This window comes from Zootoca vivipara, chromosome 9 (assembly GCF_963506605.1).
Source record: "Zootoca vivipara chromosome 9, rZooViv1.1, whole genome shotgun sequence".
In the NCBI taxonomy this organism is placed as follows: domain Eukaryota; kingdom Metazoa; phylum Chordata; class Lepidosauria; order Squamata; family Lacertidae; genus Zootoca; species Zootoca vivipara.
The window spans coordinates 3,426,504-3,449,156 of record NC_083284.1 but is presented as its reverse complement, the minus strand read 5'-3'; the positions used below and the strand labels follow the sequence as shown (position 1 = coordinate 3,449,156).

The following is a 22,653-nucleotide window of genomic DNA, read 5'->3' as shown; positions in this document are numbered from 1 at the left end:
TCTTCGTGACCCCATGGACCAGAGCACGGCAGGCATACCTATCTAGATCAGCAGCATTATGAGTTCAGTACTAAGAACCCTCAAGATCCTAACCAAGAAAAGGCTAAGGAACTAGGACCTGGGAGACCACGGTTCAGATCCCCACTCGGCCATTAAACTCATTGGGTGACACTGGGCTAGTCACTGCCTCTCAGTCTAACCTACCTCACAGGGTTGTTTGGGGGGATCAAATGAGGAGGGGGGGGAACCATGTATGCCACCCTGAGCTCATTGGAGGGGAAAGTGGGGTTAAAATAAATAAACCACTTTCGGAAGCAGGAAATCCATGCAACAAAAACAGGTCACCATACAGTCTATACACAGCCCATTGTATTTCTGGTCATATTGATCAGATCACTCGCTATCGGAAGTCTCTCCCCCCACCCCACCCCTTACAATATATAGGAAGCAGTCTGTTATGTATGTACATTACTTAGTGCTGTGTAATTGCTTTATATTTATTTTAATGCAGATTTTAAAGAGAACTTGTTACTTTACAGTGCCACAGGATGCAGCTAAAGAAAGAGCTTCTAAGTCCCAGTTTAGTTCCAGAACTAATGTGGAATCAAAAAGTACCATAGGGTCCCGATCCAACGTGGGGTCTAGATCCAATGTGGGTTCCAGAACAATTGTAGGAAGGAGAAAACAACAGCAAAAAACGGCAGGTATGTACATCCTGTAATGAGATGCACTGAAAGGGGAGGTTTCCGGTTGCTGTCTGGGGCCATGGTGACAGCTCTCCCATTCTTCGGAGAGACTCAGACAGAGGGAAGGTGGGTTATGTGAGGCTGTAAAACCTCCTGAAAATCCCTGAGGTGATTTGGGGAAACGGGGTACCCATGGCCATCTGTGTAGCCCCTCCTGCCACCAAAGAAGCTGAACTCTCTTGAACTCTCCGTCACAGAGGCTGCCTCCATAGACCACAACAGCAAGTGGCAGAGCTCCTTCGCAATTTGGAACATTGGACTAAAATTAAAAGCACCTCCGCAGGAGATGTGGACAATAAGCTTCAAACTTATTGTCAGGGGTGAGGAATGCGGGCATGGTTTGGGGAAAATATAGATTATTTAAGACAGATATGTTTGGAAAGCGACCCTGATGATGTATGGATTCATTCAATATGTATTGTTTCTTAAAGCATTATATAGTTGTGTATATGCAAATAATAGTATATATAAGCAAGTATTGCAACACACACACACGGACCAAGCTATATTACTAACTGAAGCAAAAGTCTTATGCTGGCTCATTGTAGTTAAAGCCAATTTTTCTTTCTTTTTTGTCTTTCAAGGGAAGCTAGCTGCTCTTCAAACTCCTCTTGGTACATTTATTACAATAATGATGTGCCTGATCCTTTTTTTCGCCACCATTGGAGCTGTTGCTTTTTGTAAGTTCAACTCCTTTTGCAAAGAAAAGCCTGTAGAATTATCCTGACTTGGTTTATTTCGTTGTGAATATGACTATCAATCTAGCCTCTTCTAAGACCTTTTAAATCCTCTTAATTTCAAAGAGGGAGCTAAATGTGTGGTTAAAGCTTGCCTGTTGAAATAAACACCCCTGAAATCTTGTCCCTAGTCACTTTAGATGAGAGGTTTTCAACCTTTTTGAGTCCACGGCTCCCTTGACCAACTACATTCTTTCTGCGGCTCCGCTGTGGGGCTCAGGAGCCCAGTTAGGTCACCCCTTGCCTCCAGAGCTGGCAGCCCCTCACCCCTTATCAAACACCCTCCCTTAAGGAGTATTCCCTCCTCTCTTCTCCCCTTCTCCCCAACCAGCATGGTGTAGTGGTTAAGAGCCGTGGACTCGTAATCTGGTGAACTGGGTTTTATTCTCCCGCTCCTCCACATGCAGCTGCTGGGTGACCGTGGGCTAGCCACACTTCTCTGAAGTCTCTCAGCCTCACTCACCTCACAGAGTGTTTGTTGTGGGGGAGGAAGGGAAAGGAGATTGTTAGCTGCTTTGAGACTCCTTAAGGGGAATGAAAGGCAGGATATCAAGTCCAAACTCTACTTCTTCTATATCAAGTCCAAACTCTTCTTCTTCTTCTCTCCTTGGGAGTCCTCTGGGCAGGTGCCTCCTCTCACTGCCCCACAGGGACCTGGGAAGCTTCTTCTTCTTCTTTGGCGCTCACTCATAGTCAAGTAAAAACAAAATAAAAAAATTCCTTTCAGTAGCACCTTAGAGACCAACTAAGTTTGTCATTGGTATGAGCTTTGGTGTGCATGCACACTTCTTCAGATACACTGAAACAGAACTCACCAGATCCTTATATATAGTGAGAGGGTGGGGAGGGGTATTACTAGTCGAATAAGATTGTCTTCCATGAACACGGTCTTAACAGTGAGTCCATAAGTGACTGTGGAGACCAATTCTGGATCCACACATCCTTCCACAGTGGGGACACAGTGTGGTTTCCGGGCAGGTTTTGATCATGGTGAGGGTTTTCCAAATGTGCCTTCCTCTTAGCACATTTCTCCCTTTTATCCTGAGTTTAAGCATCTACCAAGTCCGTGACACCTTTGGTAAAGACTGTTCTCCAATTGTAGCTCTCACAGGCCAGTGTTGCCCAATTGTCAGTGTTTATATAGCCTTTTTAAAGATTTGCCTTGAGAAAGTCTATAAACCTTTTTCATTGTCCACCAGCACTATGCTTTCCATTTTTTAAAGTTTGGAATAGAGTAGTTGCTTTGGAAGACGAAAGATGGCATCAGAGGGGGGAGGGAAGGAAAGAGGGATGGAGGCCACTGCTGCCCATGGCACCCCTGACCATCATTCAAGGCACTCCAGAGTGCCACCGCACACTGGTTGGAAGCCACTGCTTTAGATACTTCCTAAGCCAACATAGCTTTTGGGCTTTGGAAACTCACCTGTACAGAGTGAAAATGTGGGTCCACTGAGCTCAGCATTGTTGGAACCAGAGAGAGCTCACCTTGTTTTTAGGCTCCAAGCAATAGAGAGGCAGTTTTGATCAATACAAATTGTGTAGTGAAGACCTTTTTACTTGTCCAGGCCTTGTAAATTTGATGCAACTTTTGCCGGAATGCTGCCCATTCTTCTAGTCTGAAGATCTGGTTGTGAAGGGATTGCTTTATTTGGTGTTGAAAAGGGGCTCAAGGATAAGACACAGGGAATGTTGATTCAGTATCAGCCCTGTTAATCCCAAGGTAAATGTACTAGTACATACATGTACTAGTGTCCTGGAATACCATTTCTTTTCCCCTTTCCTCTTTTCTAGATCATGAGCGATCGAAAAAAATTGTCTCCCTACGAACAGCAGTTGAGAAGATTAGGGAGTTTATGATCAAAAAGCAACCATCCCTCAAGCGCAAGAATGGTAAACAATGAGTTGTTTGGCGCCCATCTGTCTTGGGAGACAATGGAAGAGTGAAGTCAAATTTTTGGGAGGTTACAGCACGTGCTGTGGCTGTAGGGACCGATACATGAGAGACATGTCTTGCTGTAGCTGGGGCAGATGAAGGCGTCTGATTGTACTATTGTAGAGGCACCATGGCGCTTCTTCTCTCTGCACTCCTCCCAGCACTCATTCCTCCTCTGGTCATTGCTATGGATGCACAACCTGTCTCCAGTCACTGCAGTCATCTGCAAGGGATTCCCGCACAGTGGGGTTCATGGTGCTCTTCATGTCACAGCTTTGTAGCGCAGAGTTGGTGTGCCAATGGGCCTGGTGCCTGAAGCCAGCTCCCCGTAGAGTACACCTTTGGGTATCCAAGGAGGCAATGGATTAGAGTCAGTAAATTCAGAACCATTCCTGCCCCACCACACCCAGGGTTATTCTTCTGCAACAGAACTTATTCCCAGTCTTGTCTCAGCAAGGAGCATACGGTAGTGGATGGGTTGTGGTGGGACTGGGTTAGGTGCAGTATCCATGTGCAACAGGATGCCCACAATGGCACCCATAACCCCTTTCCCAAAGGCTCAGAAAGGGGATAAGCCCCAACAAAGTCAGGTTCTACCATCGTGAATTATGCACACTAGGGCTGGGAAAGCTTTTTGGCTCCATGGGCCAGATCCTTATCTGACTCCATGTGTAATGGAAGGGGGAGCAGATAAGCCAGATCTCCCCTCCACCCTCCCATTAGGGACTGCAAAGAACTTTGACTGGGAAGGGGGAGGTGGCTGAGAGGGCAAGAGACAGTCCATTTGCGAAGAACACATCATGGCTATGTACAAACAGCATTCCTGTCAAGAGAGTGAGTCTTGTGAGTACACCAAGGGCGCCGGCTTGCCCTCCACATTGCGGGGGCACATCATGTGACACATCATGTGATGCGTCCTGCCCCCACGTGGCACCCGAGCGCTCACCTGCTTTGTTGGGACATGTGGGCACCCTGCTGCTGCAATGTTGCCACACGCACTCCAGATGGGGAGTGTGGAACTGTGTTCCATGCCCGTCCTTGTCCTCCCCATGTGATATTGGCAGGAAGGATGAGGTGGAGAGGGCCACAGGATTTTGGGGGAGCCCAGCACCTTCCTTGAAAAATTGGTGGGACTGAAGACCCCTCAGCCCCCACCACGTGGTGCGCCTGGAGGACGCTCATAATGTGCCACCTTTGAAAGCAGGGCAGGAGGATTTGGGGGGGGGGGATATATTTGCTTCCATCCAGGTCTGAACCTTTGACTCTGCTCTTGAGCTCGGGAGTCACATGCCTGTCACTGAACATGTTCCGTAACTTCCTTGGGCAAAGTTTTCTTTTTTTTCACTTGCAAATAAGAGCAGCTGTCCTTGTTCTTTCGGACAAGAGTATGGAGACTGATAATCACAGTGTTTGCAAAACCCAGTTCAGGAAAGCCCTACCTTTACCTGCCCCACATCTGATGTCATGTATGTTAGGGGTTGGGTGACTGGATGAGGCTCGCCCCAAACAGCCTCATGGGCCACATGGAGAGGTCAAAATTGGCCAAGTTTGGCCTGTGAGCCAGAGGTTACCCCTGTCTTGATGCACACAATTCCCCAACAGAATACTATTTAATTAATAGTATTCTGTGTGACTTACAATATAATGATTAGTCCCAGAAAGAGGGGTAGCTGTTCCCCCAGCAGTTGCTCATAGGATGAGAACTTTTGCAGATACCACAAGTTTGGTTAGTAGTTTAGATAGCCAAATCTTTCCCACCTTATGACATAAGTATTTTGGCATGGGCTCAGTAAAAAGCAAAAGTATACACTTGGGGGTTCCATTTGGGTGGAAGTTTGAACTGCTTTCTGTCCTTGGTGATGTGAACCAGGATTGCTCCTATATGGGTACTGTATTAGAATTCTGCTCTTTGTACACGAGGTAGAATATGACAAGCCACCAGAATCTGGGAAATGGCTTTCTCTAATATAGCTGTTCAGATGCAACTGCCTTGAATTGTTTCCATCTTTTAGATTCTGTAATACTTAAAGCAGCTCAGAAGTTGGCAGAAGAATTGCTTGTATGGGATGCCAAAGCACGTGAAGTACAAGCTGGAATTGGTAAGTTACTCTGAAACAGCAATGCTTAGATTTCATAGTATGGGGAGAACCCGCCTTGCGACTGCACTTCCTGAGATTCCCTCGTCTGCATATTTCTTGAAGGTACAGTGGTGCCTCGCTTAACGAATGCCCTGCTTAACGAAATTTCCGCTTAATGAAAGGATTTTTCGAGCAGAGGTTGCCTTGCTAGACGAATTCGTTTTATGAAAAAATTGTCTAGCGAATCGCGGTTTCCAATAGGAATGCATTGAAATTCAATTAATGCGTTCCTATGGGCAAAAAAAAAAAAAATTCAAATTTTTTTCAATGCGTTCCTATGGGATTCGCTAGACGAATTTTTCGTTATAAGAAAAGACCCGTGGAACGAATTAAATTCGTCTAGCGAGGCACCACTGTACAGTTTTGACTAAACTGCCAATCAGTCTCAAATACCCACCTCCTAGAGAAGGTGTATGGATTGTACCCCAACTCAGACATCTGCACTGGCTGCCACTCTGTTACTGGGGAAATTCAATGTGTAACTATTAGTATACAAAGCCCTCAACACTTTGGGACCAGATTACTTGAAGGATCATTTCACCCCATATGTTCTCTCTTGCCTGCTTAAGTCATTGGAACTGAAATTTGCGGTATACAAGTGTCACATAATGTTTGTTCTTCGCTTGCAAGAACTGATCCTTCAATCTGGCAGCCCACACAAGTGGAACTCTCTGCCCATTGATACTAGACAGGCACCTCTCCTGCGTTGTTTTCTATGCCTATGAAAAACAGTTTTGTTTAGGCAAGTTGTGCAATGTTATTATGTATGGGGTTTTTTTTATTTAAAAAATTGTGATTTTATCTATATTTTGATAATTTGAATATGTCTGCTATTTATAAAATCTGTTTTATGTGCTATTTTAATGAATATTGTGTACTATTTGTATGTAAAACACTTAGAGACATTTTTTGATTAAGCAATATATTAATCTTGTTAAATAAATTAATGATAAAAATGGTTGCCAATCTATTGCTGAAGGCAAAGATGGAAATGGAAATAAATAAATGACACTTCATTTAAATAAGTGTATTCATTATCAGAACAAACATTTCAGAAAGTAATTTCTATAAATTATGCTGGAGTATAACAGGGCCTAGAGCTTGCTGATCAGAAGGTCGGCGGTTCGAATCCCTGCGACGGGGTGAGCTCCCGTTGCTTGGTCCCAGCTCCTGCCAACCTAGCAGTTTGAAAGCATGTCAAAGTGCAAGTACATAAATAGGTACCGCTACAGCGGGAAGGTAAATGACGTTTCCGTGTGCTGTACAATTTGCCAGAAGCGGCTTAGTCATGCTGACCACATGACCTGGAAGCTGTACGCCGGCTCCCTCGGCCAATAATGTGAGATGAGCACTGCAACCCCAGAGTCGGTCATGACTGGACCTAATGGTCAGGGGTCCCTTTACCTTTACCTTTTATAATGAAGTATAACCCCCCCCTATTTTCCTTCCCTATTCCTGCCTTGATTTAAAGATGAGATTCGAGCAAAAATGCAGTTAAAGTGGATACACCATAATGGAGCCCTCTATTTCCTTGAAAATAAACAAAGGACATGGGAAGGTGCAAGAGACTTTTGTGAAGATGAAAAAGCCATGTTGATTTGTATTGAAACTGAAGATGAGGAGGTGAGTAGAACATGGAAATGCATTAAAAGCCAGGGCACCATCTTCTGAAATGGTACAGTCTCAATCCTAGATGAATGTATGATGATGATGATGATGATGATGATGATGATAATTTTTATTTTTATTTATACCCCGCCCTCCCCAGCCAAATCTGGCTCAGAGCGGCTAACACAAAATATAAAACAACTGGTTAAAATACAACTCAACAACAAAACTAAATACATCAAAATTAAACTAACAATTAAAAATGCAGCCTCATACAAAAAGGGAAAAAGAATTGTTTGAAGAGTGTGGAAGAAGATTATTAGCTGCTGTGTGAGGTGAGAGCTCCAACAGGGGACATGAGATCTCCTTGCATAGAAGCCTATACTACCCCAGATGAGGTGAAGCCCACGGGTGCCTGAAGACTGGTTCTCTGATCCAAACTACATCATCTGCAGCAAGGTGATGGACAAAGCCTTGAGGGTGATGGCATTTTCTTTTGTGTTGCTAATGCTAGTGGATTTCATAGTGGATTGGAAATGGTATGAAGTAGGGGAGGAAAATGTGGTCAAAAATGAGATGGCAAGAATAAATATCAACATCCTGGGCATCAGTGAACTAAAATGGAAGGGAATGGGCGAATTCAGTTCGGATGACTATCATATCTACTACTGTGGGCAAGAATCCCGTAGAAGAAATGGAGTGGCCCTCATAGTCAACAAAAGAGTGGCAAAAGCTGTAATGGGATGCAATCTCAAAAATGACAGAATGATCTCGATACGAATCCAAGGCAGACCTTTTAACATCACAGTAATCCAAGTTTATGCACCAACTTGATCACTGCAGATGGTGACAGCAGTCACGAAATTAAAAGACACCTGCTTCTTGGGAGAAAAGCAATGACAAACCTAGACAGCATCTTAAAAAGCAGAGACATCACCTTGCCGACAAAGGTCCGTATAGTTAAAGCTATGGTTTTCCCAGTAGTGATGTATGGAAGTGAGAGCTGGACCATAAAGAAGGCTGATCGCCGAAGAATTTATGCTTTTGAATTATGGTGCTGGAGGAGACTCTTGAGAGTCCCATGGACTGCAAGAAGATCAAACCTATCCATTCTGAAGGAAATCACCCCTGAGTGCTCACTGGAAGGACAGATCATGAAGCTGAGCCCCCAATACTTGGGCCACCTCATGAGAAGAGAAGAATCCTTGGAAAAGACCCTGATGTTGGGAAAGATTGAGGGCACTAGGAGAAGGGGATGACAGAGGACGAGATGGTTGGACAGCGTTCTCGAAGCGACCAACCTGAGTTTGACCAAACTGCGGGAGGCAGTGCAAGACAGGAGTGCCTGGCGTGCTCTGGTCCATGGGGTCACGAAGAGTCGGACATGACTAAACGACTAAACAACAACAACAACAGAGGAGGAAAAGCCAGAGGAGGACTTTGCCAAGGGGCAAAGAGGCAGTGCATTAGCGGTTTCGAAGTCCAATCTCAGACTTGTGGGTGCATGTTGGGCTTGAAGGTGGAGTGGCAATGTTTACCTCCCCAGGTGACAGATGGGATAAGTGGGTTGAAAGAGGAGAGCCAGTTGACAGCTGGGAAGGAAGGCCGCCACACAAGTGAGAGGTGCAGTTACTATCCAGCAGACGTAAAGAAAATGTGGTGAACTTCTGCCAGCTCCTCTCCTGTTTTCCCCCTTTTTTTCATCCTACCTTTCACCTTGTGCAATCCCAAGGTGGCTCACGGCAATAATTAATATAGATACAACTAAAAACAAACAATGAATTAAATACACAAGCCTGTTTTTTTAAAAAAAAATCTCACTGAAAACGCCAAATCTATTTAAAAGTATGCATACACACACAAAAATCCTTTCTTGGACCACTTTCATAGTTCAAAACCCAATGCCTATTTCTGGCTCACATGGCTAGAAGTGGCGTCCCTAGATGATCATGACTATGCCATAAGGATAGGCAAATCTTTTTTCCCCTAGTCTTAAATTCAGTTCCATACTTTCGCAAAATAATAATCATTCAATTTATTCACATGGTAGTGTGTATTTCTCTGATATACACATTTTTGCATGCAATTTTGCCCAACGTACACAATTTGCAAAGCATTTCCCCTAATGTTTTGTATGCTATTTTCTGTAACATATGCATTAATAAGCAGTCTGGTGTTTTACTGCTAGTGCTTTATTCTGGACAGACCTTGCATTTCATAACACCACCACCTGGTCATTGGGTTGGTTGACTGGCAGCTCCAAATTCTGAAATACAGCAGGCAAAGCAAAGAGGTCCAGATCTTAGCATGCATACCTGAGACCTGGGTGGATGAGCTCGGTGGCCCTATGCTGCCCCAGCTGTGTCCACCTGGGTCCTTGGTGCAGCACTATCCTGAGTCAGAGGGTTGTGTTGGCCAAACAGGTTATTGATTATAATGGTCTATTTTACATATTTTCATAGTTGGAGTGCCTGACTGCACTGGAAAAGGATGTTATACAGCTGCCAGTCACCACCAGTATTCCTTCTTTCTTTCTTTCTTTCTTTAGCCGAGTAAGATTGTCTTCCATAAACACAGTTTTAACGACGGGTCCGTAAGTGACTGTGGAGGCCAATTCTGGATCAACACGTCCTTCCACAGTGGGGACATTGGTTTCCAGGCGGGAATTGATCACGGTGTGGATTTGCCAAGCGTGCTTTCCTCTTAGCACGTTTCTCCCTTGCGTCTTGAGTTTGAGTGTCTTCAAAGCCCATGACACCTTTGGTAAAGACTGTTCTCCAACTGAAGCGCTTGCAGGCCAGTGTTTCCCAGTTGTCATTTTTTAAAAATCATTTTTAGTAAATTTTCCATTTTAACAGTCCAATCAAATCACATTGAATGTTCCACATTACACACACACACACACACACACACACACACACACTCCAAATATTCTGCCAAATTATAATTTGGGGGGGGGACTTCCCATGCTTCAAAGCTTTGGAGGGCTCTAATCAACCTCATAGTCCTGCTGCATTTCATAGTCTTCTGGTAATTCTTATTTCTCTTTCTGTTGTCATCCTTCCTTCGTTCACAGCCTCTGAATTATTCCCACAAGCGAGTTAAAACAAGCAATAATATGTGTCTGTGTGGGTTTTATGTCTATGATTCCCTTCAGTAAGATTACAGTATCTTCATCACACGCTGGTATTCTGCCAAATCATTCCAAAGGTCTTATCACAACAAGCAGATGCCACTGCAGGCTGACGCCATCTTCACACAGTTCCGATGAATTCGTATCTAAGCGTCTGCTTAATAATTTTCCAAACCTGTTGTATCAATCATAGTCTTTCCAGGAGGGGGTTTACCAAATCAAACTGGAGGTGCAAATATAACGACATATTAAGGGCTCACCCCCCCTATTACTATTTAATTTATGCATCTTGGTTGGCTTTCAACATGGTGGATTTCCAATTTTCAACTGCGCCACTGCTGATAAGGATTCCAGGAGTCCATCCAAGGTTTTTATCAAAAGTCCAGCAGTTAATGAGACCTGTTTCTGTCTGATGTCAACCAAATAGGGAAACCTTTTATCCTCTTCCAAGCAAATCACAAATCCAAGTCTTAATTATATTGTATTTTCATTTCCACACAGTTTATACTTTTAAAACCATATTATATCAACGAATACCAAACTTTCCATTCTCGCTTGTTATAAATGTTTTAAATGGTTCTTCTGGGAGTTTTTTGGGTTAAATATTAAAGCACAATAATAAAAGAGTTTCGCCTCCCCTTCTGTTCCGTTCCCACATACAACGGATGTTAAACCTTCTTCCAATCAGTCTTTTTGGCACTTCAGTGGCTGAGTTAGCAAATAATTCCTCCTTCCTCGCTTGAAGCATGTCCAAAACCTACAGTGTTTCCCAGTTGTCAGTTTTTATACTACATTTTTTTAGATTTGCCTTGAGACAGTCTTTAAACCTCTTTTGCTTGACCACCAGCATTACACTTTCCATTTTTAAGTTCGGAATAGAGTAGTTGCTTTGGAAGACTATCTATAAATTCCCTATTTATAGAACCCAAGAGAAGACAGACACAGAATGCCTTTTCAATTCGTTATTCACTCCCTGCCTCTTTGCAAACTCAAGCCGATTTAGAAACTGCTGTGAGGAGTGTTGAAAGAGGCAGAAAGAAATGAATGGCAATGATTGCAGAGAAAACTATTCTGAATAAATTTGTTTCTGATGGTTCTGTTAACTAATAAATGAAACAAATTGGCCTCGCGTATTTTCATTTCTCTAGGTCGTTGCACAAGCAGTATGTATAACCTGTTCAGACATTTACATGAATATACGAGGTGAGAGCCTGTCTCTGATGCAACCTTCTTCCTTTCCATGCAATTTTCACTCCTGTAGAATGTCTATTGTGTTCCTAGGTAAAATATGTAGTACAGTGGTACCTCTACTTATGAATGTTTCTACTTACGAATGGAGCTCCGTCCACCGTCTTGGATGCGGTTTAGATAGGATTTTTTTCTACTTACGAATTTTTAGATAGGGTTGCTTCGACTTACGAATCTTTTCTCCCAATGCATTCCTATGGGATTTGACTTACAATTTTTTTTTGACTTACAAATGTGCGTTCGGAACGCATTAAATTCGTAAGTAGAGGTACCACTGTATTGAAGGATTTGCAAAAAGATTCTGACCCCTCATTCCTAGGAAATACTTTCTAATCTCTTTGTAGGAATTCCTAGAGAGACAAGTCTTTCCTACATACTCAGACCACTGGGTTGGAGTCTATCATCACGAGGGATGGAAATGTATTGGTGACCAGGCACCTAAACAAACGTAAGTCTCTGAACAAAATTCTTTTGTAGCACCCTTTCCTTCTCTGCACTCACATTCTGCAGTATTCCAAATAAGCCCAGTGTGGGTGTTGTCGCCTTGATACCCTTCCTCTCCTGACCTCTGCTTCCCAGTGTTTTGTTTTGTTTTTTTGGAATGCCAAGCAATGTTTTTGGCTTCACTTTATGAAATACATGCAGTTGGCTTTTTCTGTAGTATTATTCAGTGCTTATTCGTGCCTTCTATCTTGGTTAGCAAATAGTTTTGTTGCTATAGAATGAAACACAGCATGGCCACCTGACTGTTACAAAATTTATTACTATGTTACAAAATTTATATCAAAATAGCCGAGACTTGTTTCCAGCTACACACGTGGAAGTAGCTGTGTTTAGCATGACTCCATGCCAGACAGCAACTGCGTGAGTGATGGATCCCCTTTTATTTTGGATAATTGGGTAAAAGTTGAAAAGACACCCTTATTGATATGATTGAAAAAGGCTGCAGGAACGATCTCATTTGTGTTAACGAAGGCTTTGAAGGGTGGTTACTTCTTTGTTTGGGATTGTGAAGAGGAGGGTAGATTGCTTTTCAAGTCATTATGTTGTCAAAGGATTTCATTTAAATACTCTTCCTCAAATAATGGCTCAGAAAGATTTCAAGTAAATTTGGAATATAAGCAACTCTGCCAAGAAAAAAATGGGTCACATTCTGCTGGATTGAGGAGAGCTGGGATTGGGAGAGCAGTCCATCAATCCAATTGTGCAAAAACAGGAGGAAGGGACTGCTTCATAAATTGGAATTATTCCCTATCATTCTCAAAAGGATTCAACTGGACTTGGGGAGGGTTGATCTAAAGCATCTGGATTTGGAAGACTGAAGGACAGTTTGAGCTTTAAGCTGTTTCTATTCTCAAATATTAGTTAAGCTGTTTCTATTTTCCATGCGCTGCTCTGGTTTGCCAGAAGTGACTTAGTCATGCTGGCCATATGACCTGGAAGCTGTATGCCGGCTCCTTCGGCCAGTAGAGCGAGATGAGCGAGAGTCGTTCACGACTGGAGACTAATGGTCAGGGGTTCCTTTACCTTTATCTATTCTCAAATTGTTGTCATATTTACTAAAGTTTTGTAAAAATTGTTGCAAGGAAAATAATAATTTTGAAATGTTGTTCTATGGGTGAGCATGGCTGAGTGATGGGGAAAGGATATTTTGATTTTTAAACTTTTAAAATTTGCAAGGGAATAAAAAAACATATTAAAAAAAAACATGCCGCTGTATAAGAAAGAGGTTTTTGTTTTAAAATAGAAGCCAGGAGACTAAGCATGAGAACAGAGACTGCATAATATTTTGGCTAGAGGATCAGCATAACAAGGAGTCCTTGAACTGCTGTGAATTGCTTTTGCTGAACAAGGAAAGGAGTTGAATAATAATTTATATGGTAATAATTTATTATTTGTATCCCGCCCATTTGACTGGGTTGCCCATGCCACTCTGGAGAAGAGGGTCAAAGGATTGACCAAGAACAATAAAACGATTGGAACTTTGTATCCACAGGTTACCCGGGAATGAGGTTCTTTTACGGAATAATAATTTTAAACTAATGTAGCTTGGCAAAGTGAAGAGTTATTGTATTTGATTAATCAGAAATACATTATAGTTAAGTAATAGTATGAGCAGTAACTGAAATATGAACAGCCGATGGAAAAGGATAAAGGAAAAATAATGAATGATAAAATTATAAACTATTTTAAGTAAAGGATTGGGTTGTAAAGTGTGTATTTTGATGCAGTAAGACGTGAGGAGAAGGGAAATACTGCAAAAACAGGGTGGAAGTCAATTTTAAATTTCTGTTAAATTGTATTGCGTTCTATTGTATTGTCAAAAAAATTGACACACACACACACACACACACACACACACACACACACACACGTTATGACCAATAGGCCCTTTAAATCTGTTTAGGTGTTTAGCATATATAAGACCCGGTACACTCTAGGAAGGCACAAGTAAACCTCAGACAACCAACGTTGGATTTTCTCTATAACATTGCTTTATTGATTAACAAGCATGACAAGACAGGGAACATGCACTCAATCACCCACACATCCATACATCTCTCTGATACTCACCACTCTACACTGGATTGATCAGACCCAGTAAGAGTCACGAGTGACCGGACGACAGCTGTCAATGTCTGGCACACAACTGAGGCTGGAGGGCTTTGCAATTTATACACTGTGTTGCCCATCTGATGCTTGGCAACTCCTGATGCTTACACAACGCCTTACTCCTTGTTGTTGGTATGTTTTTGGCATCTCACATCCTTGTCCTTGGCATCATTTCACAACTCTTATCCTATCTGAATGCCACTGCTTTTGGCATTGGAAGTAGAACCACTGATAAAATCAAGTATCCAGAGAAATGGAACACCTCACATTCTCAATGTGTTTTCAGGTGAAATTGCCTGATGGTCTCTGAACATGAAACAGTGGTACTGGAGGCCACCGGAGTGTCCGAGGACTGTGGGATGGACCATTAAAACTACGAAATCAGAACTGCTCTATTTGAATGTTCCTGTTCCAATTTCCAACTTAAATAACTACCGTAATCACGTTCTTTCTTGTGGCTGTTTGGCAGCTGATAGCAAAGAACTGGGGGGAATTAGGAAAAACTGCATTAATGGAAAAGCACACCTAACAGATAAAAGCTATGAATGTCACTCAAAACTCATGTCACTCATGATTTCATGGCCTTCTAGTATCCATTTATGACTTTTTCAACTGATAAGACAATTAGGTCCCTGCCACATTCACATGAACAACTATAGTGCTATGCATTTTGCTGATGGGACTGTTTTCATCTCACTTGAGGAGGGAATAGGGAGAAGATTCTATTGATCCTTTTTCCTCAGTTGTAACTGCAATGTATGGCACAGTATAAACATGTTAAGAAGCCTTTATCAGCTATCTATCTATCTATCTATCTATCTATCTATCTATCTATCTATCTATCATCTTATCATCATCTATCCTGCTTCCCCACAACCACCAATTTTCCAAAATAGGTGTTAAGCTAACTCACCTGTAATTTGCTTGATAGGGATGGAGAACAGTCCTGGTAAGAATGATTTCCCCCTGCTGGCCGTGACAGACTGTGTCTTGAACTCTTCAGCTGCTCTACTGGGGGAAGATTCATCCATTCTCCCGACCAACCCTGCCTGTGGTCTACGACAGTTAGGGCCTTTTTTGTGTGTGAAAAATTCACCCTCCTTGAATTTGTGAAGTTTTTTCACCTTCCTTCTTCTGAATTTTGCTTTGTTCATTGCCTGTTTCTGTTCTATTACTGTTATTTTTCATGGTGCAGGTTTTCTTCCCCTGCCTTAATTTCAGTGCTGTCTCCCTCTTTGATTTCCCTTTACTGTTCTCTCTACTCCCTGGGGTCTTCATCTTCTCTCTCCTTCGTCCCATCTCCACCACAGAGACAGGAATGTTTTGGCTTTGCTTTCACCAGGCTGGGCATGGGAAGTTTGTTAGTGGCTTTTTCTGAGATTGGACTTTGGTGTACCGCATGTCTCTTAGCGTGCAGCTGCTAGATTGAATGTTTTTATGACTGGTCTCCCCTTTGAGCCCTAGTTTACCTGCCCTTTTAACATTTTGATGTTTAAGGCTGTGTTGCTGGTGGCAATCACTTTAGCACAAAGTGTTTCAGAGTAGGAGGCCTAGTCTTCAGACCTCCAACTCTGCATTTTTCGTCAAGGTAGCCACTTCAACAACTACCTGTAATGGTAATTTTCCCATTGTGGATATTTGTAGGGTGGCAACATGGGCTTCTCCGTGAAGCTTTGTAAAGCACTATGAAATAGGCTCAGGGACACAGGTGGCGCTGTGGTCTAAACCACTGAGCCTAGGGCTTGCTGATCAGAAGGTCGGCGGTTTGAATCCCCACGACGAAGTGAGCTTCCATTGCTCAATTCCAGCTCCTGCCAACCTAGCAGTTCGAAAGCACGCCCCAAAGTGCAAGTAGATAAATAGGTACCGCTCAGGTGGGAAGGAAAACTGTGTTTCCATGCGCTGCTCTGGTTTCAGTGTTCCATTGCACCACAAGTGGCTTAGTCCTGCTGGCCACATGACCCGGAAAAACTGTCTGCGGCCAAACGCCGGCTCCCTCGGCCTGTAAAGCGAGATGAGCACCGCAACCCCAGAGTCGTCTGTGACTGGACTTCATGGTCAGGGGTCCCTTTACCTTTACCTATCATAAAATAGGCTCACTTTCATCTGCTGATGCAGTATTTGAGGAGAAGGCCCTCCAGAGAGCGTTGCCACAATAGGTGGATGCAAAGGAAGGCCTCCTTGGACTGAGGAACACTGCCCTGGTGTATGCCTACCAAAAATGTCTTCCATCCTTATCGGGCAAAAATGGAAATTTTACTTATCATTAATTTTTATTTGATGATAAGGATGAGGACATTCTGCCTACCTCTCCTTCCTCTGTGTCCCTGCCCCCCCCCCAAGCAGGTTTTCATGGCTTAGGGCTTCTGTCAGCGCCTTATAGCTTTCAAACGTTGTTTAGAATATTAGTGTCTTGTCTTGCCTTGTTTGCCTTTCCTCCTCTCAAATGTTTTCAGGGCTGTGTCCTCTTTCCTCTGTGTCTCTCTGTGCTCTTTCTTTGAAGTTACACCTCTGGGTGGACACATTCCATTTTTCAAGTTGTAGTTTTTGGGGTCGAGGAGTTTGCCTTTGCTTTGCCAGTTGAGGGGGGCGGCAACATGATTCTCTCTGCCCACCAGAGAGGAGCTGAAGAACTCAAGACCCTGTCTGTCATGGCCAGGAGGAATTGTCATCGGCACCAGGAAAGTCCTCTATTCGTTACGTCAAATAGGGATTCGCAGTATGTAAAAATTCCATTTTTTGAAGTTCCCCTGTTGATCCCATTTAAGAAATTGCTGCTGCATTGGCTCCTTTCTAGTCTGCAGGTACGGAAGGTGATTTTAGGCTAGGAGAGACCAGACACCCAGTCTGAATGGACTACTGATTAGTGCTGCCATTTGTTTTTAGATTCTGGAGGACTGATAGGCCAAGCTTTCCCGTGCCAAATCCCTGTGTCTATGTAATAGGTTTCTGCCGGGTTTCAAGAGGCTGTTGGGAAGACACCAACTGCAGAGTCCGAAAACGGAGCATATGTAAGAAGAAGCCTGATAAAAGATGGTACACATGAAGCCCTTGAAACTGGATTCCACAATCTCTCCACTAAAACAAACACAATGCATCGATCCCTCCTTTAAAGAGTTAACTATCCAGGTTATGGAGTTAGGACATTTAAGAGCTCAAGTATTTGACACCAGCAGCCAAAAGCACTTTGTCAAACCTGGTTCCTCCATGCTGGAAAAAAGACACTTTATTTTGCAACCACAAAGACTTGGACCTCCAATAAAATAAAGTGTGGAAGAGTTCAGTCATAGCCTACTTCAAGTTGCAATAAACCAATTTGGTAGATCTACCATGGCTTTGCATCATCCTTGGACAAGGCACAGGTCAAAGATCCCTATCCTGGAGGTCCTTGAGCTACTTTGGAATCTGAGGTGAAGTTGACTGGTTCTATGGCACCAGAGCCTTGGGAGGGATCCTAAGGTGATTTATAAATCAAAACAAAACATGGTAGCGAGTACTGGTTGTCCTACACCCTTTAAAAATAAGCTATTGTTGTGTTCTAATTGAATATAAACATTGCTTATGAGATTCTTTGAAGAAGGTGAAGGGATTAATCATTCCGATTGAGACTTTTTGCAGAGATGCACATTCATATGTTATTTGCAATATATGTATATATATTGCAAAAGATTATTTATAATGTGCCTTAACTGAAAGTAATGGAGCTCTGTATCCATTTACCATATCCTGATATGAAATAGCCTGGTAGTTTATGATGGGAGCCAGTAATAAAATTATGCCCTTTTGTTTCCAGTCAGACGTCAGCACTGGAAAATTGAAATTTGATAATCCTAGACCAATATATGGTCCAAATTTATACTAGAGTTTCCAAGCAGATGGTCCAAACCTAGGAATATTTAGCACCAGCACCCCAAGACATCTTGCTTCCCCATTAGGTTTCCAAGGGGATCTCCAAAGCCATAGCTTTAGTCTCAGCATAGACCAAAGCCAGGGTCTCTGTCTCTTTTTCCAGCTTTCTCACTGAATAAACAAAAGCTATTTTTTCTCCCGTTCTCCTCCCTACAAGAGGATGTGGTCTCCAGACAGGTGATGAGATGGGGAAACTGTCACCTCCTCTGGGGAGCACCATTAGCTAGTTGTTCCCATGGCAATATGGCCAACCCTTTAGTTACACAAATAGGATGCTTAACAAACCTGGCCAGTGCCATTATCTCAACAAAGAGAATGGTTGTCTCATAATGGCATGTGATTGACAGGTGGGTGGTCCTGCCCACAAATTTGGCCCACGAGGCTGAGCCTGATAAGGACCTGCTCTTTGGGGCCAAAAGGTTTCCCCACCTCTGACATAAGACAATTGGCTGTTTACATTGGTCGTTTTCTGGGTTAGGTGATCATTACAGGCATTTTTTTTTTTTGCCTCCCTTCCACCCTGCCAGGAAGAATTCAGAAAATGTCTTGCATTTGATTTCTATTTTCCCTTATGACAGAGCAGTCAGGCAGAATCATGGTATTCTGAAGGCAGTATACCTCTGAACAGTCATTGCTGGGAATCGCTGGTGGGGAGAGTGGTGTCACATTCAGAGTGAGGGTGAGGGAGCTCTCAACAGTTGCTTGATCCTTGATGCTGGCCCAGTGGGTGATGACTTTGGGATCAACTTGCCTGTTGACATTTCTTACCCACCACTGTTAGAAGTAGAATAATGCTGGAGATTATCCTTTCCTCAAGGCAGCCTGCCAGGGACTGGCTGAATGAAGAAGACTGGTGGGCAGTGACTGCCCTAGGAAGAAGAAGACTTTGACCCCAGATCGTGATGGCGGAACACTGAGGAGCAGTTTGGGGAAGGAAGGAGCTGGGAGGTGCTGGAAGCAGGGGGGTTGGGTGATTCGGGGGGGGGGGTGTCAGGAGAAGGAGGCCGTTCCAGGACAGGGCTAGAGGCTGAGATTCGCAGTGTGAGCACTGATCCAGACAGAAAGGAATCGGAGGTTGCCTTTGCTACCCAGCAGCAGCATAGTCCCAGTCCTACTGATTCTCCTCCCTTTCTGACACCCCACTCAAGGAGAGCCTGCACATTGCTGAGCAATGGGCCAGATGGGCCCAGAGGAGGAGCCCACACCCTCGACACAGCCTTTGTCTGTTTGGGAGGGATCCAGAGTGAGAGGCTAAAGTGGAAGGGCGGGGTCAGTGGTCAGTTTCAGCAACGTCTCCAGCTGGATTAAGACGAGCCAGAAGAACTCTGCTATGATGTTACTTTCTATGAATAAAAGCTGATTGCATTTCTTGCCTTGTGTTATTTCCTGCCCTGTGGATGACCTGTGCTCGCCTGAGAGTTCCTTGACAGTCTCCTCTCACTAATTGTAAATGCCATTGCTTGGCAATTCCCCCGTGCACTGCCTGGTGCAGGAAGTGAGATATCTGGGACTGCAGCAGCTATTCAGTCCTCCTTACTGTTGTGTCTGCCTCACACAGCTGCTGCTCTCTAAATCCAGTATATCTATATCTATATCTGCATAATGAATGAATCCATTAGAAAATGCTGTGAAATGTTGTCCTGGGCTTATGCACTATGCTGAATGCTGATTTGGCATGGCAGTCAGCCAATCAGGCAACAGTAGAACCTGAATGGGAAGAGTTCTGGAATGTTCTGCATCAAAGGGGTAGGTGGTTGAGCTACTGAAGGAAGGAACAACTGCAGGAACAAACAGAGGCAAAGAGAAGATAAACTGACTGAGGAACCACGGTATCCAGACAGGGCACTGCTGGGTGGGGAACACTACTCAAATGTATTGGCGCTTGATGTTTGCCTGGATCCTTTATGACTGTTCTTGAACTGAAAGTACCAGACAAGGTTCAAGAGCTTCTGTGCCAGGGCTTCCCTCTGTTTTCTACCAATGCCACTTTAAAAGATATGCCCAATATAAAAAACTTGTAGTCCACTAACATTTGCTGAGAGTAGTCCCACTAAAGTTAATGGGCTTAAGTTTGTTGTGATCATTAGTTCCACTGGATATGCTCCGAGTAAAAGTTGGCTGGATACAAGCCCTTCTTTACAGTAAGTAGCACAGGCCAAATAATGTAAGTTACACTGGAGAAGCAAGGAAAGAGCCTGCTTAATTATATCTGGCCTAATGCTTTTCAGCCCAAGTTCCTGGCTTTACAGGGCAAGGAGACAGATGAATTGCCATCAGGCATTGGGAAGCACTGCCGACATTGTTCAACCTGCAGACAGAGGGAGAAGTGGAGGAGGTGGTGAGGCTTGTGAGTCTCCTCCTTGGGCTGCTGCCACTCCTTATCTTTCTTCAGAAAGGTAGAGGTAGATTGATTTATGCTTGATAAGGTCTACAGCAAGAGGAAGCAAGTTATTCCAGCACCTCCCTTTATTATCCACTCTCTGGCTTCCTTTGAGGTTAGAGGTCACCAAGCTTCTTAAACCCAAGACACATTTGGATTTCTGGTCAATTCCCTCTCCATACATCTAACATCTTCATTCTATAGCAGGCATCACCAAACTGTGGCCCTCCAGATATTTTGGCCTACAACTCCCATGATCCCTAGCTAACAGGACCAGTGGTTGGGGAAGATGGGAATTGTAGTCCAAAACATCTGGAGGGCCAAAGTTTGGGGGTGCCTGTTCTATAGCTTTGACCCACCCATCCCAACTGCAAATTGATTCCTGGTGAGCTCTCCACTCAGCTGAGTCTGGTGCCCTTCTGTGTATTTAAACCATTTTGCTTCCCCATCAATCCCTGCATCATCTGGTGTGAAACATCCTCTCTCGTCCTTCTGCAAACACTTTCCTTCCTGGACTCAAGCTAGCCCCAGAATTTCTGCCTTTTCCTTTCCTCCCATAACTGTATCCTAATCCACTGTGGCAAAACTTGCCAATAGCCTAGCTCTTTAGTTCTTACTTCTTCTTCACCCTTGATCCCTCCTTGCTTGCAGCTGCCCGCTGTGCTTTTATCCTCTGGCTGCTCAAGCATCTCTGCTCCAGTGGAGTCATTTTGCTCAGCCTCTTTGGGTCTATCTGACTCACATCTGCAGTTGACCATCGAATTGACAGAATGAGAGGACAGTTGCTGGACCAGCCTTTCCTGGCACACTTCATTATCTGCCCTTTGACAATTGATGCGTCTTGTGAGACCCACCTCTTTTGTTCTGTTTTGGTCTGAATGGTTTTATTTGTTTTATATTTGAATAGTTTTATCTGCAATTTATAATTTTATATATTCTATTGTTGTAACCTCCCCTGGAACCATGTGGGTAAAGGACAGATAAGAAATCTTATAAATTAATAACTGAAATAGGTAGGTCTTGAGATATTATTTTAATTGTCCACTTCCTTTCATGGTTATATAGAAGGACTCCAGGATGAAACACCACTCAGAATGAGATAAGATGGTCCTGTCAACAAAGGAAGGTAAGTTTCTGCAGCCTGCTATTTTGATTTGTTTTTGACTACTAAATTATTTGCTGAAAATTGTGCTAACTGTCTACTTCATTGTATGGTTCTGAACACAGGATGACATAAGGTGCCAATTCAAATGAGCAGTTAAAATGGCGGGAGGCTTGACATTTGCAGAACGTAAGTTGTTTCTGATATTTCCTCTTCAGTGCAATTCAGAAAGACAGCTTTCCGTCATGCGGAAAATTGGGTGAGGAGGTCAGGGCAAAGTTATGTTTCAACCTGCACTCTTGATTCAAAATAGTGCCTGGTATCTAAAAGGTGATGAAGGCCCCTGCCTCCACCTTAGGAACTCTTGTGCCAAGTGTGACAACAATATTTCAAGATGGTGCCTGGTATCCAAACGTCAACAAAATGTTCCGCCACCTCAGCGACCCTCATGCTGAGTTTGGTAGTTATGATGATAATTTAATTATTTGTACCCTGTCCATCTGATTGAGTTGCCCCAGCCAGCCACTCTGGGCGGCTGATGTCTCAAGAGGACATTAAAAAAAAAGGAATAGACAGACAAACCACTTTCCAGAATACAGGAATACCTTGGTTCTCGAATGGTTTAGTTGCCAAACAAATCGACTCCCAAACGCCGCAAGCCTGGATGTTCCGGTTTGCAAAAAAAAATTGGAAACCGAACATCCGATATGGTTTGTGCTTGAGTGCAGGAAGCTCCTGCAGCCAAACAGAAGCCACGTCTTGATTTTTGAATGGTTTCGGAAGTCAAACGGACCTCCAGAATGGATTAAGTCCAAGAATAAGTAGTTTATTTCTATACATAATGAATAAACTCCATCTTTCCACAAATTTAGTTTCCAATTGTCGTCCTTTTCTAATGCTGCTATAATTTAATAATTTAACTGTATATGCTATGCTGCCCTATTCTCCAGAATGTTCTACTCGAATCTTTTTGGGTACGATACCGTAATCTGACATCAATACTTGCTTGAGACAATTCATCCCACAAATTCACCCTACTAACCAGACCAAAAGCAATCTTCGAATAAACAAATGCAGAATACAAGGAGCATTTCTTTACTGTGACA

At 43.4% G+C, this 22,653-nt stretch overlaps 2 protein-coding genes across 4 annotated transcripts in view; both read left to right on the top strand.

Moving 5' to 3' along the window:
• Nucleotides 1-410: 410 nt before the first annotated feature.
• Nucleotides 411-22,653, top strand: part of LOC132592612 (CD209 antigen-like) — a 23,233-nt gene continuing 990 nt past the window's right edge. The window contains exons 1-8 of one of the 3 annotated variants that reach the window (XR_009558106.1): nt 411-704; nt 1,331-1,426; nt 3,275-3,373; nt 5,429-5,515; nt 7,026-7,177; nt 11,888-11,991; nt 21,511-21,571; nt 21,673-21,736. Coding sequence is in view for 1 of the 3 variants with exons in the window: in XM_060278319.1 (XP_060134302.1) it covers nt 458-704; nt 1,331-1,426; nt 3,275-3,373; nt 5,429-5,515; nt 7,026-7,177; nt 11,888-11,991; nt 21,511-21,526 (801 nt within the window). In the remaining 2 variants the exon portion in view is untranslated. Of the gene's footprint in view, nt 705-1,330; nt 1,427-3,274; nt 3,374-5,428; nt 5,516-7,025; nt 7,178-11,887; nt 11,992-21,510; nt 21,975-22,653 lie in introns of those variants that run through there. The other 2 variants (XR_009558105.1, XM_060278319.1) reach the window with 2 other exon arrangements.
• LOC118079499 (C-type lectin domain family 4 member M-like) overlaps nt 21,550-22,653 on the top strand; it is a 13,918-nt gene continuing 12,814 nt past the window's right edge. The window contains exon 1 of the mRNA XM_060279115.1: nt 21,550-21,571. Within this exon, the coding sequence (XP_060135098.1) occupies nt 21,550-21,571 (22 nt within the window). The remainder of the gene's footprint in view (nt 21,572-22,653) is intronic.